The sequence below is a fragment of the Haemaphysalis longicornis genome, unplaced genomic scaffold, assembly GCF_048455015.1.
Source record: "Haemaphysalis longicornis isolate Haplotype H1 unplaced genomic scaffold, Haemaphysalis longicornis Haplotype H1 scaffold_19, whole genome shotgun sequence".
Lineage (NCBI taxonomy): Eukaryota > Metazoa > Arthropoda > Arachnida > Ixodida > Ixodidae > Haemaphysalis > Haemaphysalis longicornis.
In genome coordinates this window covers 5,674,821-5,693,888 of record NW_027526288.1, presented here as the reverse complement: position 1 = coordinate 5,693,888, position 19,068 = coordinate 5,674,821, and the positions used below count along the sequence as shown (strand labels likewise).

General features: G+C 45.9%; 1 protein-coding gene and 1 non-coding gene across 2 annotated transcripts in view; one reads left to right on the top strand and one right to left on the bottom strand.

Annotated features, from left to right (window-relative positions):
- Positions 1-19,068, bottom strand: part of LOC144166814 (annexin A6-like) — a 149,282-nt gene that overhangs the window by 126,877 nt on the left and 3,337 nt on the right. The window contains exons 2-4 of the mRNA XM_077696304.1: positions 16,764-16,953; positions 13,255-13,313; positions 11,248-11,376 (exon numbers count right to left, since the gene is read on the bottom strand). Of these exons, the coding sequence (XP_077552430.1) occupies positions 11,248-11,376; positions 13,255-13,313; positions 16,764-16,953 (378 nt within the window). The remainder of the gene's footprint in view (positions 1-11,247; positions 11,377-13,254; positions 13,314-16,763; positions 16,954-19,068) is intronic.
- On the top strand, positions 10,252-10,325 carry Trnat-agu (transfer RNA threonine (anticodon AGU)). Its single transcript has one exon. It is a non-coding gene; the product is annotated as a tRNA-Thr (tRNA).

Here is a 19,068-nt window from a genome sequence, read left to right as displayed (position 1 = left end):
AGAGTGATGTACATACATACATACATACATACTATACATACACACACATGCATGCATACATACATACATACATACATACATACATACATACATACATACATACATACATACATGCATACATGCATAATCACACAAACATGCACACTTACATACATACTTGAGCCACCCAACACAATAGTTGCTTGCATGCATGAATACAAGCTGGCATGCATGCGAGCAACGATTGAGTCGGGTGGCACTGAAAGTTATTGCAAAAATAAAACATATACAGAAAGTGAGGGATTATGAATTCAACATCGGATATATAACTGCAGGCGTATTTGAAGTGCGCATGCTTATTTTGTATGGTTACGTAGTAATGTGGAACGAATCAATGTAAGAACAGAACGCCTGCCGTATGACTATGAAGTATATATCTCTCGAAAAATGCTGAATCATAGGAGGCTGAAAAATCACTGGGAGTGCATTCTTATCAACACTAGAAGTTGTTCACAATGAAATTGCGAGAAGCCGTTAAAACGCGCCTTCATGAACATCGTTCCGGAATAGTCGAAGAAATGGACCCAAAGGAAGTCATACAAAACTGCTCAATGAGTTGGATGCTTTGTGCACATATAAATGTTTCCGGTGCACAAAAATTCTGCGGAGGTTACAGCGCCAAAGGAACAGCTAGAGATGTTACTTCATGAATTTAGTCTAGTTTGTGGCGCCAAATTTTGACCTGAATGCAAAGGAGAAGTGTTAAATTCGGGCCCCTCACTAATTAATGAAATCCACCCAGGAGCTAGATATCGTTCGTTACGTAAAGCGTTTACATCTGTGGTCTTTGTTTTCACTCCGACTGAGCTGAGATTGGCGTGAGGGGCGTAAGGAAACACCACGGAGGCTTTTCTTATTCGCCGCGCTATTCTATTCACCCGACGAGTGGGCCCGGACAGCACGACGGATACAAAGGCGTCGGTCACCCGATAATAGCTGAATACTATGTAAGCTTTCCAAAAAGGACTTCCTTTCGTTCGTTTGAGAAGAGTGGTGGAGGGGGACCGCTGAAGTTTTACCGACCGCGATTACCGCCACGAGAATCTCTGAAGCAGACGGGAGCTGAAGGTCGGTCAAGGGGTCAAACTTTGGGTCAAACATAGGAAGAGGTCACCAGACGGCCTGTCTGTGACAGTTGCACTGCTTAATGTTACTGGGCGAAGCTTCAAATCGTCACACGTCTGTACCTGACGACTTGGCAGATGGGATGCGTCATAAGGTGAAGACCAGGACGTGTCTACAAAGGAAGGGAATTTTGTCGGCGTGGGGCAGAGAGATAAGCGCGCAATGCCGGACAATACTTTAAGACAAGCCGCCCTACATCCGATGGTTGGCGGAATGTTTGGATTTAGTTCGGTTTTCAATCGGTTTATATTTGTGTTTTGCTGAACCCCACTGGGTTTCGGTATGAAAGTGAGAGAGGTGGGTCACGTGACAATCTTCAACCCATTTAGCTCTCTTTGTCACGGTGGCCTATCAGTGGCCTAGGACGGGTCAGTCAATGCGCCATCCTCACTCTCAACATGTGACGTGCCGTTTATGGGCGGGGTTTTAGTGGTAAAACGGAGGAGTTTGATGTTTTTGAGAAGGAACAGAGAACAGGAGAGGAGAAAGCAGCGAGCCCCGCTCGACATTGGCCTTGGCCGCGTCGAGCGGGGCTCGCTCGCGATCATGAGCCGTGGAAGTTGTAAATATGTAATTTGAATAAAGTGTACATATTGTACATTTTGAGTTTGCTTGGAGTAGACCGTCGTCGGCTATGTGCCGTTGGCCGACGAGCCAGCGAGTCATCGATCATCGGATCATCTCTTCGATCATTGACTTCAGCGACTGATCCACCTTTGAAGTTCAACTGGTTCCCTATTTGCTTACTAGAAATCAATTCTAACCGCGTAAACATTTTTCACAGGCGGGAAAAATTGGATGCAGGTGCGTTTTAACTTTCTACTTCCATCAGTTTTCGGCCGCTGCGAACTTCCATCACTTTTCGGCCGCTGAAATTACCTGCATAAAACTGACAGGATGCCCAGACAAGCCACGTTTCGATGTGGGCTGCCTCCTGAGAAACAGCTGCCTAATTGACAGAATGCAACCTAAGAGGTAGGTTTCTATGGCGGGGATGTCTTAGGCAGGCAGTTGCGTGCCACAGCGAGTGCAACATGCCCTGCGTTGTCTATCGCCTTTTCTGGTCATACCGAAATATATAACGCTCAGAGGTAAAAAGGCTCTTGCTACGTTCTTACTTCTTGCAAGCGATTTCAAACATTTCCGTATATTGTAAACGAAGACCATAAATTTTTTTTCCATATGTGTCATTATTCACCTGACGTAGCATATTAGGCTATCTGCTAGACAGACCTCGTCAGTTCCAAAAAACTGCGTTCTCTCTCTCTCTAAAAAAAATTGGCCGCGTATTTGTTCCTTTTGTTGCAAATCTCGGCGAAAGACAATACTCGACAGGCGCCCTTGCCAAGTAAAGGCCTCCCTTATCTTTCACGCTCACCTCTCATGCTGTTCCTTTCCCGTCTCATTCCTCTCGAGATAACACGCTAGAGGTTTGCTCAAGTCCATTTAAATTTACCGCGTTCTTATGCTCTAGGCAACACCAGGCTACGGTTTTCTGACGTTGGTGTATTACTTCATTTGCTATCATAAAAACCAAGCATTCATAAATATTTTAATAAAGGAACATTGTAAATACCTCTTGTGTATCGATTTTCAGCCTTATATTTCCGTAATATCTTGCTCTTGTTCAACAATGTTGACATGTATGAATACTAGACTTATACGTTTAGATTTGGCTGTGAGTATATAAGACTATTGCCCAAACATACATGATGTCACTTTGGCCGGGTGGCTGAATCGAGTCAGAGACAGACAGACAGACAGACAGACAGACAGACAGACAGACAGACAGACAGACAGACAGACAGACAGACGGACCAAAATTTCTGCGTTTAAGTAGCCAGAGAAAGACTATCGCCTTTAAAAAATTTTAAGTGCTGTATAACTTCCGCAGTTTCCTTCATTGATTAGGGAGCTGTTCACGCTGCTCTTTAGATGGAAAGTTGTTGAAGGAGGTGCCTAATTTTAAAATTGGCTTGGCCGTTTACTGAAAAAATGGGCACTAAGATGGGCGAGAAGGCGGTATTGAGCGTTTCAGTCGGGAAACTGGTGCCGGGATAAAATAACTTGTTTCTTAAAGGAATGCACGCATCAGAACGCCAAGATGCCTAATCAGTGAAGTTTTAACGTGAAGCTAGTGTTTACGGACTTACTCCCTACGATACATTACAGTGTTTTTTATTTTACGTGGCGTGTCTGCGGCATTTTTTTCGTATTGCGTTCAGGATCGCGGCGTCGCCGATCGCAAGCTGCCTACTCCAAGGGCTATAACAAAATTTTACTCGCACACACTTGAGAATTCGGAGTTGCTTAGTTTACTCCGGTGGCTCCGAGCAGTGACGCGCATAATAACTAGCAAGAAAGGGGCTACAGCTCTTCTGATGATCATTTATTAACAGAAGAGCTAGATTCCCAGATTGTTATAATTCTGCTGCTTAAATGGACGTATACGTACACCACGGGAATCACGGGGCTCAGAATTTACGCTGGTCAGTCTACAGCTCTCTGACCAATTGGGAAACATTTTCGCCAATCTATGCATCATTATATTCACATTCCTAGTGCGCAGTCAATTATCTGCCTGACGAAGTTCTTGAAACAATTGAGATCATTGCGTTAACGAAAAAAACACTTACTACCGAGTCTTCGAAACATTGTAGCCCTGTTCAGTTTCCTTGTACGAGGAGAAGTAGTGCCTCCCTGTAGTCTCCAGACTTGTCTCTCTGTAAAACATTTATACCGATGAAACGTTTTTGCAGCAAAACTTCTCGTGATTAAAGAACAGTTTATTAACTAATAATGGTGCCATCAAATACCGACGTCTGTTGTATTTATAGTTATTTTGGTCGCTTGTGCTTTTGTGTTGAAGTGACTGTTGATAATTTCAGCCTGTCGGTGCAACAACCAACCACAGAGTTTTGCAGATGTAGGGTACTGTTGCATATGTTTTGCCGACATTCCAAATGTTGGGCAAATATTTTCAGTGATTGCAGATTTCTCCCTATGCGCAGGCTGGTAAGCTGGTGCGGACCCCGAATTGGACGCAACTGCGCCCGCTGGGTTAAACGAAACCGATCAGACAAGTCTCCAAGACAGAGGACATCATTGATAAATTCCGCCAGATGTTCCACATGACCCTGACACCTAATCCCATGGACCCCAATCCCAATCGAGCAGACGACAAGCACAAGCGGAACTAATACGCCGCAGGTTTTCCTCTCAGGACAGCACCGTGTACATGGACGCAGCCACAGAAGATCAAAGCAACAGGCTGATGGTGGCTGTCTTCACACACACAAAGCTCCATATGATCACTGGTGGCTTTCTACATCACTCTAACAAACGCCGAGGAGGTAGCTGTCCTCATGGCAGCGGCGCCAGGCTTTCGGACAGGCCGATCACTCACAATAATTTCCGAATCGCAAGAGGCCTGTAAACCTTTTCGAACAAACGAGTATGCCACCCGCTACTGTGTGTGCTTCTCCAGTCTAAAGACGTGTTCCCGAACACACTAACCACACACTTAAATCTAACTATATGCGTTTCAGTTATCTGATCTGTACTGGCTCTCTCTTCAAACTCCTGGAATAGCACCCTTGGGCAATTCTCTGCTCGCTAAATATTTATGAACACATGAACTGATTGTAGAAACTTTCGATGAAGACGAAGATGAAGCTCGCACCGAGCTCAGGACACGCATAGACAAAGACGACGAAGACGACTAGGCGAGGCGACAAGATGGCTGTGCATTGAACGGTTCTCTGTAAATAGTGTGAATATATTGCCTTTTCCCTGACGACGGCCTCCTCCCTTGCCTCCCTGGACGTTCTTCTACATGGTGCCGAAACCCTGGACGTCAAGGGACACGACGAGGTGATCCATGGAGCGGAAATCAACTCTTCAACCGCATTGCTCACCCCGAAGCGAGGAGGAGGTGTCAAGGCAGACGAACCGCCCAAGGAATGCACAGAAAAGCCTTCTTGAATTTAACGAGCAGCTTATCACCGAAATAACGCCCACTCTAACCGAAACGAGGGATGTCGACACCGCTGTTTCTTTGGCCAGGCTCCAGCACAGCGCAGACCGACTTGCTGGAATCAGCTAGAAGCTGGAAGCTCTTGTTTGCGGAACCGCATTTGACGGCCAGCATTACGACGTTTTAGAGTCGGTTAAAAAGGCGTACTGAATCGCCCTCTTACTAGAACGAAGGCTTCACGAACGAAACGACAAGACACCACCGAAGGCTGTAGTGACGAGAGAAGACAAACAGCAACCCCAACCAGAATGTGGGTCGACCAGTTCAAGCCAGAGTAAACGACATAGAGAGGAGGCAGAGGGCTACCGCGAACAAACAACTTCAACGACATTGATAGGCATTTCGGCAATCGGTCATCGGTCATTGTTCCGCCAGATCCAACGACGCCGTGTGCCTCTATATGTGACCACTCGGCTGAGATGGCCCTGGAGGTACGCGGGCAACTGGGCATCTATCGCTCAGAATGGAAAACACCATGATGCTGGAAACGCCACACCAAGAACAAGACGCAGGCTATAAAGCATTCTCACAATCTACTTTGGCCACATCAGAAACAGAAGAATGCGTGCTGGACGAGCAGCTAGCTTCAGAAGGTGACACCGCCGGAGTCTATACGACTGAAGTGCCTGAACCTTCCTCTTCGTATACGGCCATGACATGTCCAGATCGTTGTGTGCAGAACTGCTACCACAAGAGAGAATACGTAACTCAAGTTGATGAACAACCCCGCAGTAGAGTGAGGAACTCTGTAAAGGAATGTATAGAGTGTTCACTGCAGGAAGAGCGGGCCGATGTTCTGGAGGTGCGTAGCTGCAACAGGAGTGCGTACAAAATAAGAACGACAACCACGACAGCAGAAGTGAAACAGCAGCCAGGCCACCACGATGGCAGGGCCACGAGATACGAACACGTAAGCGTACTCTTCGTAAAAACTCGCACCACCCAACGGCGATCAAGCACCTTCGCATCCGTCTGAGGGCTACGGCGGAAAGGTGCACATCTCCAGGAAAGAGACCAAAGAAGGACGCTGAGACGATCATTATGACGTCAACGATTAACCAGGCCACTACAGGGACTCGGAAACTGAAAAAACCCGGAGGTCGTCGTGTCAGGCGCAAACACAAGACGTCGATGAAATTATCTGCGAAGTTAGCGGGACCAAGAAACTATGCAGGAAAATACGCCTGCAGTTCATCGCCTGAAGTGATCATCATTAAAAGACTTAAGCCGGTAGTCCGAAGAAAGGCGAAGTCCAGAAGAAAGAGAAGGCCAAAGATAAGAAAGAAAAAATTCCCCCGCATTTCCCCGAAGGGGAGTATGAGGAAGTGCGAAGCACGGGGTGATGCTATGAGGGGGAGTTTGTTGAAGTTTGGTGGCATTTTGCCCGTTAGTTACATTAACACCCCCTCGTGATCACGTTCGGCTTAACACGCCTCGTTTGTCCCTCTGCGGAAATCTTGGTGAATTAACGTGTATGTTCGAGAGATGTTCGAGAGGGAATGTAATCACGCACACACACACACACACACACACGCAAAGTAAAGTGAAACGACAGTATTTATTTCAGCACTTGTTTGTGTTGTCGTTGTATGCGACGGTCATTACGACCGCCATGTGGTCGCTAAAGTGGACCGTTAAGGGTTGTTGCAGGACAGCCCTTACATTACAGTTCCTAGCAAAGGCCAGGTCTATATACCCGCCGTTGACGGTGGTCGGAGACTCCAACGGTAGGCACGTCATGGAGTGATTGTCGAGCATGTAGTCCACCAACCACTCGCCGCTGAGTCGCCAACGCACGCCGCTGACGACGTAGTTTGAATGCGTTAAAGATATAAGGCGCGTTACTAACATTGATATCAGCGTCCCGTCCGTGGCGTAGTCGGTAGAGCGTCGCGCTGCGGCCGCAAAGTCCTCGGATCGAAACCTGGCGCCGGTTGCTGTTTTTTTTATATAGTGTAGTGGCCTGGCTGTCGCGGCGAGAGAGGGTGTTGCGAGCTGGAGAGTAGTAAAGAGGCTTTAGGAGAGTAGGCGAGGGGGGAGAGGAGGCGCTATGCGAGCGCCCTCACGCGTCGGAAATCCGGCGCCGTTGCTAGGCACGGTAGCTAGCTCCGTTGCTAGGCTGCGGACGGAGGACGGCGGTGGAAGCAGGAGTAGGCCCGACTAAGAAGTGCTTCGCACTTAAAAGGATAGAACTAGGACACCTGATGGACACGAATGGCAAACCTACTGGACACCATTACCGCTCGTACGAACTCTTGTGGGGCGGGAAGATGTAGAAACTTTCGATGAAGACGAAGAGGAAGCTCGCACCGAGCTCAGCACACACATAGACAAAGAAGACGAAGACGACTAGGCGAGGCGACAAGATGGCTGTGCATTCAACGGTTCTCTGTAAATAGTGTGAATATATTGCCTTTTCCCTGACGACGGCCTCCTCTCTTGCCTCCCTGGACGTTCTTCCACACGGATGTCCGAGAATCTCGTTGGGACTAAATGCTAGTGCAGAGCACTTAGCACCGACGCGGCCGTGCCTTACAGTAGTTCACTTGAGCATAAAGTGAGAAGGGAGTGAGGGTGATCCAAGTCGTTATAGCAGGTTAGCGGCAACCAAAGTGGTTTATATGCTTGCAATCCCAGGAAGACAGCCGTCTAACGACCTTCAAAAAGGCCAGGATGTACATGCTGGTTGGTCGGCTGAACGGGATCTTTTGTTCCAGAGATCAGGTCGTGCAGACTGGGAAGTTCATTCTTGTTACAATTTTTTTGATATGCTCGCCTAAATAATCAGCACAAAGCACGCACCCGTCACTACTCATGGACTATTAGCCTCCTCTGGTTCGTCGATGTGCGCGAATCGCCGCAGGCGATAATCGGACAGAAGCTGTTGCTAGCAAAGGCAGTTTTTTCAAGCCGCCTGATCTCGTCCTCGCTAACGGTTTGTAATGTCATGATTAGATGTTTTTCTATACTTTTATATTTGCTGAAAAGCTCGAGATTATATCTTTTTCATTTTATTATTTTTAGTACATATGCATTTTCACCGGAACGCTTACCCCGACGCTGCAAGTCAAACTACGCTCAATCACAGCCCGTGCGGCCCGTTCGCTTTCGAAAGGTCCGGACCTCATCTTACCGACTACGTTTATGCGAGCGGGCCCACATAGCGCGCACACAACATTGAGAAAAGCATGAAGAGGTGCATTCAGAAGAGCGAGTGCGCTTGCATGAACGAACACTTGAGCTGCTTTTCTACAATTTGTTAAAATTCTAGCTACGTTGTTCGCGCTTAATTTCAACAAAGCATGCTCACCACAATGTTTACATAATTATTTTCTTTATGTAACACTCCTTTCAGTTCAAGGCATCGTAGCGACAGCAGCTGCTCACGTAGCACGGCTACAGTCTGAACAACCGTTTGCGGCCCTGCCTAAGGAGATTCCCACCGTTACGACACCACCCGACTGGACTCACTGGGTGACGGATCACGTCCGGGTCCCCGACTGTAGAGCGCATGCCTCGGAGGCGTTGAAGTCGAAAACCATACCACGTAACAAAGCTGGTTCGCTGTATCGCTATGGTGAGTTATATTTGCGTCGTTACGTTACAGAGGAAGAATGATCTAGCCATCCACTCGTAATAATTTATTGCGACCAACACCTACAGTCCTGAGGCCCCAATTGGAGCTCTAGCGCAATAGACATACATAGCTCTCGCTTTGCTATTTAACTAGAAGTCATCTCTAATCTGTTGAGAAGTTTTCGGTGGGACTGCGCATACGCTGCTGCTGTGCTCATCAGCAGTGCTCATTAAGCATCGGCGGAAACGCTTCATCAGCACCAACCGGAATCTGTGAGTGCGACAACTAGAATCGAGCGTTCGCTTCACGCTAGAATCGGGTTCAGATATAACTGGATAGTTCGAAGGAAGCTCCCAGAGACTTATCGTATGGCCGATTTGAACTAAAGTATACGGGATTTCAGCAAGCGTAGCTTTCGGGCAGAGAAGTTCGTTCGTTGTTTAGTGTACGCATTTTGCTCAGTTGACATGGCTGCCAGTCGTTGCCGGAACTGAGAGCATCATACAAAAGCACCTCTCCAACAGGAACTAACGGAGGGTGCCAACATTTCTTGACATAGGCATAAAAAATGCTTAAACTGTTTTCGAGGCATTCGAAATCGAACATAAAGCTTAGGTACCAGAAGACAAAAACTGAAATATGTGCTAGTTTAAGATGATACCAAGTACAGTGTATAGACGGTATTTGTTGAAAAGTTTACGTAAAGGAAAGTTTGACATCCACCTAAATGCAGCCATACGGCTACAAAGGAAAGCTATACAGCTTTCACGGAAACTTCGCAGTTGAAGAAAAATTCGTCCTGGTCCAGGATTCGAACCCGGGACCACTGCTTAACCGGAGCAGTCGCTCTACCAACTGAGCTAACCAGGAGGCTAGTCGTTAGTAGCGCGAAAGCGAATTGATCAACAACTCGAAGTGAAGGACAGGTATTAGTCGACCACATTTAGGGAAATCCCCAAGGTGGATTAAGTTTCTGTAAAGGAAAGTTTGACATCCACCTAAATGCAGCCATACGGCTACAAAGGAAAGCTCTACAGCTTTCACGGAAACTTCGCAGTTGAAGAAAAATTCGTCCTGGTCCAGGATTCGAACCCGGGACCACTGCTTAACTTGGGGATTTCCCTAAATTTGGTCGACTAATACCTGTCCTTCACTTCGAGTTGTTGATCAATTCGCTTTCGCGCTACTAACGACTAGCCTCCTGGTTAGCTCAGTTGGTAGAGCGACTGCTCCGGTTAAGCAGTGGTCCTGGGTTCGAATCCTGGACCAGGACGAATTTTTCTTCAACTGCGAAGTTTCCGTGAAAGCTGTATAGCTTTCCTTTGTAGCCGTATGGCTGCATTTAGGTGGATGTCAAACTTTCCTTTACAGAAACTTACTCCACCTTGGGGATTTCCCTAAATGTGGTCGACTAATACCTGTCCTTCACTTCGAGTTGTTGATCAATTCGCTTTTGCGCTACTAACGACTAGCCTCCTGGTTAGCTCAGTTGGTAGAGCGACTGCTCCAGTTAAGCAGTGGTCCCGGGTTCGAATCCTGGACCAGGACGAATTTTTCTTCAACTGCGAAGTTTCCGTGAAAGCTGTATAGCTTTCCTTTGTAGCCGTATGGCTGCATTTAGGTGGATGTCAAACTTTCCTTTACAGAAACTTACTCCACCTTGGGGATTTCCCTAAATGTGGTCGACTAATACCTGATTGAAAAGTTTACGCCGAAGAAAAAAAAGACACCGGCGTGCGTCATCTGCTCCGTTCCAATCCGATTCTTAACTCTGGCGCCAACAGAGATGTTATTAATCGCACTCACAGTGAATTAGGCGCAATACTTTGTGTTCGGCGAAGAGTTCGTAACGTGAAACACAGTCGTGTGTTTCAGGGTCGTGCTTAGCACGGACAAGTGCCGCGATCCCGCGGAGCCCGACGTAAAGAGTGACAGCGCACTCACACGGTGGCGTGAAGGAGCCTGATCTGCGGGCCGTGCGCACAACGTTGCCTAGCAACAGTCGCTCGGCGACAGATATGGCGGCGCAAACTTGGTTGCCTGCATGCATTCCACGCCATCGAATACCGAGGATACAGAAAAAATTGACAACAACTTCATTAAGTTTTCATGGACCGTCACCGGCTGACACCATCTACCCAGGTGGATGGCGCCACACGCCCAGGTGCCTGCGGTACTACCACGATTGAAAAATATACATTTTGACAAATTGAAAATTTCGTATTCTCAATCAAACAAAGCAATGCCTGGTAGCCACACCTTTTCGCGGACACATCCTAAGCCACACAAGTGTACATGACCTGTGCCTCATTAACTATAGCCGTTTCAGAACAAGCAAATACCGCCTGAACATCATTTTTAAAGTGACCCCCCCCCCCGGCTGTATTTAGTACACCGTAACAGACAGCAGTGCCCATGCCTAAACAACTCACGTAACAGCGTGCCAAGGAAAAATGTCTGGTCGTCGTACCCGTATGGCGGCTTGCAGCTCCATCTTGAAGTTCTTGGCATACTCTGCCTTGATGTGCACAAGGTCCACCTCGCAGCGGGAGACGATTATGCGGATGAGCGTCTTGTCGCTGGTAATAACGCCCTGAGCCTGAGGACAGCATGGATTAACATCTTCAAAACTTGGCGCTTCTCTGTAGCATTTGAAGATATTTTTAAAGAAATTGCCACAAATGTCTACGTGAGCGAAGATGAGCAGAAGCAAACAGGCGCTACAGCAACACAAGCATTTTTTTATTATAGCGTTTTTCGGGGCCCCTCAATTTTTTACCGTCGAATGACTTTCCCATCTGCAAGTTTTATAGTGGGACTGTTGCTGCTTGCCTCGTTTTGAAATGTCATTTGGAACATTTGGGTAACCACATTGGTCTTCCTTTCGGGGGCAAAGAGCGCGGGCACATTGCTTAATTTGAGGCGCTGGAGTAGACTAGTTAGCCTTACATTTGTAAGTGGGAGAGTGGTCTCGAGGCGACTGTCGTGCGCTGGCAACATTTGTCAGCCGTTGGTATTTGTATTTCTTAAGATGCTATTTCATGCGAAAGAGTCTTCTTTAGCTCCTGTAATCGTCCAGCCGTTTTTATTGGGTATTGGCGATACCTTAGAGCCCTTCTTATTTCGTCATTTTTAATCGCTCTAGTTATAGCCTGAATACGTCCTGCCCGAGTAGGTAGATATAACGAAGCGGATCGAAATAAATCCAGAAAGCTTCCAGGAAACGTCACTATTTGTAAGCTTCAAAAATGGCATACACTTCCTGCCCGTTGACACAATTTGCAGGGAATCGATTTCTCAACCGAGGTTTCTTGTAGAGAAAATGGGAGCTCGTAAACGTCTCGCTTTTTTATGAAACTTTCGCTGTTCGTTTAAGCACTGCTGTCTGCCTAAAGCGGAACAATTTCTGCTACACGGGGTGTGCTCGGGGTGTGAAAACGGTCTTCGCACACAATTTTATTTTAAAAAGATTTTTTTTTGTTTTATGGTTGGTACTTCCTCGCAAGATTAATTTAAAACAAAATAAGCTTAAAGAGGAGCCAGAAAACACATAGGTTAGGCAGGTGGAAAAACGGGTCCCAGCAGGGGTGACTGGTGTGTGGTTGGTGCCCCTGCTCTTCAAATTAACTACACCGGAAGCTGCACCCACACCGGCTATTGCTTCGCTAGCATTCTAAAATGGTCCGACTACAGTCTTGCTGGTTCCTTAAGTCAGTATAAAAGTGAAGAGTAGTTGCACAAAACCTCTTTTTCATAATACACATCGCCGCAAAGGCGACATCTCTTCCTTGACGAGTCCGCCAGGGAAGGCTTCAAACTTTGGAATTTTTTTGTTGTAAATTCGAGAAGCCAAAGTGACATTCATATAATGGTTGTTTGTAATCCTGCAGAAATGCAAACTTCATAACTTGGTTATACGAATCTGTTATTCAGTAATGTTTAATTAGACATACACAGCTAAGAATAACCGAAAGAGCACGGCTTTTTAGCATTGGCGGTGAGAAAACGGAAGCCGTATTTAAAACCAAGACTGAACGGGGTGCAATTCAGCACATGGCTGGAAAATAGCATATTCTGGTAATGGTATACAACCACCCAGCACCTTTAGAGAAAATACAGATGTCAAAAGGAGTCTCGGCGGATCGACAGTAAGCATAAATTTGTTGCGAAAAAACTGGAGGAAGGAAGCTAGGCAAAGCGTTTAACAACCACAAGCACTCCTGCCGAATCGATAAAGTAAGAAAATCAATGACTATGCATCGATAAAGTAAGAAGTGTTCTGAAGGACGAAAGCCTAAAAAAGACGAAAGGATAGGTATGGGACGTCCTAGCAAGCTAATGCTGTTTAAAGTAATTTACGCGTTATTCAGACTCTAGGTTTACCCTGCTGCGTGATGTACATCCGAACGCGAAGTGACTAGTCTCCGTTAGAGGTGAGCAGAACTGAGTTTTCCGAATAAAGTTACTGTTTACTCACCTTGATTGCCTTCTCAAGTTTCTCCGCGAAGAAGTACGGGATGTTCACGACGCATTTGGCTGTGTGAGAAAAAACGCATTTAAAAAAAAGCTTACTGGGTAACCGCAATGCAATTTATCGTGCTGTAGAAAGAATAGAAATAATAGGAAGTCACTGGGATTACGTACAGCCTATTATTGTGGTCATGGGGCTCAGCGATAGTTACAAACAAAGGGGAGGCATTCTTGACATATTCAATTTTAACGGAATCGACTAACCCTTTTAAGCATTTGAAGCTGAGCTCAGCTGATAATAAAAAGGCGCAACTGCTCACTTGTATCGATTTTATGGCAGAACTTCCGAGATCTCGAAAATCCGTGGAGTAGAAGAAAAAAACTCCGCTTCCGAAAAAAACTGTTCCCTTTGGAAGTAGAATATGGTGCAACGGTACATTGTATATGCTCACAGCTTGCACTCAGCTGTGGCTTGGTTCGATTACAATGAACGCTTTCTCACATCTTCAAGTTTGTTAAAACTCAGCTACTAAAGACAAATAATGCTGTCATAAAACCAATAGACTGAGCTCCTAATGCAATCTCGCACTCGACGCCAGAAACAGAAGTGTTTTGTGCACATTAACAAAAGTGAAAACGTCGTTCTGACGTGCAGAACTTGATGATGAAACTAAAGGCAACGTTTTGTGGAGGTTGTGAAACAAGACTTGTTCGCTGACCAGATATAAAACTTTGCTAACGACACTTTTATTGACGTCTGGGGCTGTCGACATAAATATCCTCAATGTGCGTTGAATGCAATGTGGCCGCGAATTTTGCTCAATCATGGGTTAGAGACCAATCAATAGACGTTTTAATCCAGTCTGACACGCTTGCGGCACGATGTGTAGGGTGTTTCTTAAATAATTAGACAACGATTTCACAACGAAGCTACAACTCGAGGTTGCTTTCACCACCGACATGGTCCAAGGACGATAAAATAGGCAGGTCGACACCACCGTAGGCACTCTACGCGGCCGTTCGTCATCCTGCCCCTTCTACGGCAGTGCTGATTATATGGTCACCGACGGTTCACATCCGACAAAATATGACGCAGCACCCTTGCCAGGGAAAACCAACGTGAGGCGAACTCCCGATCCCCATGGCTGCGTTTTGTGGGGATACCGCCACTGCTTGTACAAGGGACTTGGACTTCGCCAGTGACGACTGCCTGTCGGGTAGCAGATCAAGCCCGGTGTGGGTCCTTTGTGTCCATTATACTATCCCTGCCTATCACCGACCTCTGATGACCGGTTGACCCTTACCGTGGAAAGCTCCAGAGTCGGCGGACAATAAACAAAACAGCAGCAGATCCTGGAAGTGCAGTTGGTTTACGGAAAAATAACTCAAACCTTCCAACGATGCACCGAGGACGACTCTCCCTAAGTTGTGAAGGACCGACGTCATGATATGGCCCTCACGTCGCTCCCGAGCATGACGATGATCTCACGCGCAATGCATATATGCCGGGATCAATCCCATCACGAAAAACACGACGACGCCCGTCCATCGACAATAAGGGCGCACTTACTGCCAAACAACTAGGCTCTGCATCCGCGAATAGAACACAACAGCATCGCAGGTATCAGACGTCCATTTTGTAGTTTCGCTAATTAAGAAGTAAGTCGACTGCTAGCATGACCCTGTCCAAACATTCTTCCACAAAGAAAAAATGCAAATGCAGAACTCGGTAAAATAAAACGATAAGGAACGACCGCCGCCAGGGGCTATATTTCTGTTGTATTATCATGGTAATACAGTTATCTTTCTTTGCCGTGAGCATAGTAGTCACGACAAATTCATTACTCTGGAATATTTTGTAATAATTCGGTTGGCTTGTTACCGTTGTACATTTCCCTTGACTTAACTGTGACGAACAGTGAACTTGAAGGAAATTTGAGAAAGCTAAACATACAGAAAAGGAAACTGATTTCAATGTCTTATGTCTTCATAATGTGGAGCATTTCCCAAAAAACGCTTAATTCGTGATGACTCACTACAAGGCGCGTATTAAGAATTTCATAATTTGTTCTATTACGCTGAGCGCAATCTATGAATATGGAAATGCATATAGCAGAGTCTAGAACATTCGTTAAGGACACAATCCATTTGCTTCCAATATTTTTATTCTCATAGAGGCAGTGCGAAAGACTTGTAAACGACAACATACACCTTAGATTGCGAACTTTTGCCCAATAGCTATGACGGCAATATTTGCCCGCGTAAACGTTGCCTAAAATATCATTATTATTAGGCTGTCTAAATTATCGATAGTTGTCCTAATAGCGATAGTTGAGCCTAAAAGCTGAAGTATCTTAGAATTAATGGCACAATTGAGGTATCAGAACTTTAATGTTCTTAACATATACTCAAAGACACCGAAGTACCTAACTTTCGTCTAGGAATGTTCCTTTCTCAATGCAGCTCACGTTTCTCAATAAAAATCGTTATTCACTCTTGTTTCGAAATTATCAGTGAAGCTTCACTTCCCGCGTTAGTGCATTGTTCGTGGCATGAAGATGTTTTGGTTGGGCCCCAGATCGTCATCATTACCTTGCTCATCATTAGCATCTTCATATCCGCTGCACGAGGGAGGCCTCTACTGCAGACTAACAACCTCTCCTCTTCTGAACTTTGTGGTCAAAATTCTTCCGTTTCCGCCATGAACTCCTGCCCGTTCATAAGAATAACACACAGGCAGTACAACGCACCCACACTATGGACTGCACCATGCTTAATAAACCATTTCGCAAGTTCCCTGTCGTTGCAACGCTATTTCGGGAGAGGAGTTACTACTATAAGTGACCCATTTAAATGAACGTGTTATAAACAGAGCGTCCTTCTGCCTCGCGGTTTATACTAACCGCCACTCTAATTAAGCCTACCTGACATTTCCACAAACCGGAGGCCAAGGAACTTTATTATACCTTAAAAAGATTTATAAACATTAGTCGAGGGCACCAAAATAATATGCCATTCCTTGCTTTTTATGTGGTGTGGACTCTGTTGTAATTAGACTCTATTCTCAGCAGCCAAGTTATGCATGTAGTCATAGGTTTGATCAACTCGTTTTCCGCTTTTGCATTCCCGCCCCAGTGAGAAAAAATGAAACCTGGCAGATTTTCCCCAGGGGAGCGAGACCTGAGCTTGTACACATGCCGTAGTCGACGAATAACGATAAGGCTAAACCCCCCAGGGAACATTTATGTGTGCACAGTTTGTGAGAAAGGAGCGCTTTTGTTTTTTAATCAGTCCAAAAATTCCCTGTGGCTGGGGTGGAACCGCTATCATGGCTGTGTTGCTCACAACGGAGGTGTCCCGAAATGCCATTATATAGTAACCTGAATATAAAACTTTCTGCCGACTCTGACGTGCCTGAGTACATGACTATTGAAAATAAATTTGCGTTTTTTTTTCTCTTGTCGCCCCCTTTATTGTGAATTTACCGCAATTGATGTTAAACTGAGCCGTTCTTACTGATGGCGATGTAGGCTGCGCGGAGGTTCCCAGTCATCTCGCTTTCGATGAACTGGACTACGGAGCGTCCTGTGAGGTTGTTGTACTCCTGGAAGACCAGCCGCAGCTGCTCGTAGCTCTGGTTGGTGAGAATCTGGTTGAACACTGACCCATCGTTGCTCCACGTATTAACTGCAGCCTGCTGAAGAAGCTGCGTTGGAGAATAGGAAAGACGGCGGCCACTGCAGCTGTACTGAAGTTAAAGGTGCTAATTGCGAAAAAAATACTTCACAATTTCTCTGAGTGTGGGTGCAGGTACAAATCACGTTTCCGAAACAAATATAAGTGGCGGATGAGATATACAGTTACTTTTTCAGATGTACGGCGCAATAACCCTACTTCGACGTGTTACTTGTATTTACAATGTATGCTTTGCTCGCACTGAAGGCTATAGAAGCAAGGAAAACGCACACGCTGCTAATGGTCGAGTTAGAAGAAAGACAGAGACAATATGCACTTATGTGGTTGAAGATGCCAGCTGAAGAGGTTGCGGCTGCGGGTTGTATGTCGGAAGTGATAGCGGCAGTGTTTTAAAGATTTATTCTCTCGCATCGTAATCGTCCTTAACAAATTTTTGGTTTCCGTTCTAACAGGGATGAGGCGGAGAAAAACCCTCTATTGGGTAAGATGTAGTGGGAGTTCGTGAAGTGCAGGGCCAAGGTGCAGCTGCCATTTTTGCTCTCTCAAGCGCTCACGCTGATGTGTAGTGACGTGTAGTGGCAGCTGTCCCTTGCAAATCTATGTATAGAGTCCTCCAAGGCGGCCATTTTCCTGGTACTCTACGTAGTGTGGAGCGCAGAGATCTCGCAAGGCGTGCTTCCGCCAGAAGCCCATTCGAAAATAGCTCAACATCGAATTCGGGGGTGCTTAAAAAAGATAAAAAAACATGGGTTTTCGGCAATGCCCAACGCAAATATTACATGCTACTTTGCGTGCTGAACGGAGGTTTTATTCTATGATAACTTCGGTGCTCGAAAAGCCCAGTTAGTACTCTTTTCCTTAGTGAGATGCGTCTTACTTTGTCTGGGGTGCAGCAAGGCTTACAAGCATTCTCTTTGTGAACAGCGGTGGGGCTTATAAAAACAAAGCTTACGGTCAGTCTATGGCATCATTATCATTCAATTGTGTCACATAGACAAGTTTTAAGGTAGAGTAACAAAATATAGTCATTGACAGGCATAGATGTACAGAGGTTTTGAACATCAAAGGAGAAAGCTGAGTAACGCCTTTAGATGCCGTTATTATACTCACGTTAGCGTCGTTTCTTGCTTTATTAAAATCCAGAACACCTTCTTGGCGGCGGGCCTGCAAATATAGGGAATGCTTTGGAGGTCGCTTCTGAGCGAATACGGGCGACAAAATATTTGTTCACCAACATCGCCGTCAGTACAAGGCCGTAAAGACTTGTGTATTAAAGGCTCATACTCGTGGATGCGTTCGCTTTAACATCGGTGGCTACAAGTAAGGGGGGGTGAAGACGTGAGGAAAATGCTTCCATTTCTTGGAGGCCAACTACTTCTACTTTTATTTCTCATTTACGCTTCTCTGGCTTGTCGGCGACACAGACTCGATGGCCAAAATTTGATAACCGGTGATGTCCGCATAAATATAACAGAGATTACCAAAATGCTTGTTGACGGCACGGCATTGTTCTTTTTCAGTACAAAGCAGATGTGAGACACCCAAACTTCCATCCACCCACACCTAACGTAAACAAATGTTAGCTTGAACTGTGTATTTAAAATAATTGTAGGCATCATAGAATTGTGTTTTATTCAACTGAATTTTTTTACTGTTAGGAAGGTTCTGGCGCTTCCGCCTAGACAGCTACTCCACAAACAATGAGGGCTACAGATCCAACCAATCGCCGCTCCCTTCTAGAGCCTTTACTGCAGGTGTCCTACCCTTGATTGAAATCGTACCAATTCTACAGGGTTCTCGCGGCTTAATATACGAAAAGAAATTGCTTTAGGGTCAGAATGCTGTTGCAAGCTGTAGATGACCGCGTAGAAGTCGTTTCGCTGTTATGGAGATCCGTCAGTTAATATGAACCCAGCGGTTTCTACTGTCAAACTTGTGATTGAATACACTGACACTTTACAACATTCCCCGGCTGTCGTGCTTTTGCAATCTGTTTTTAGTTCAGTAACCACTGATGCCTTCAAGCTTTGCATCAAGTTTCGTCGCCGCAACTGTGTTCCACTGACATTCGTCTTCTGATCAACCACATTGAATTGAATATCACGTCCATTTCTCCGTTTCCAAT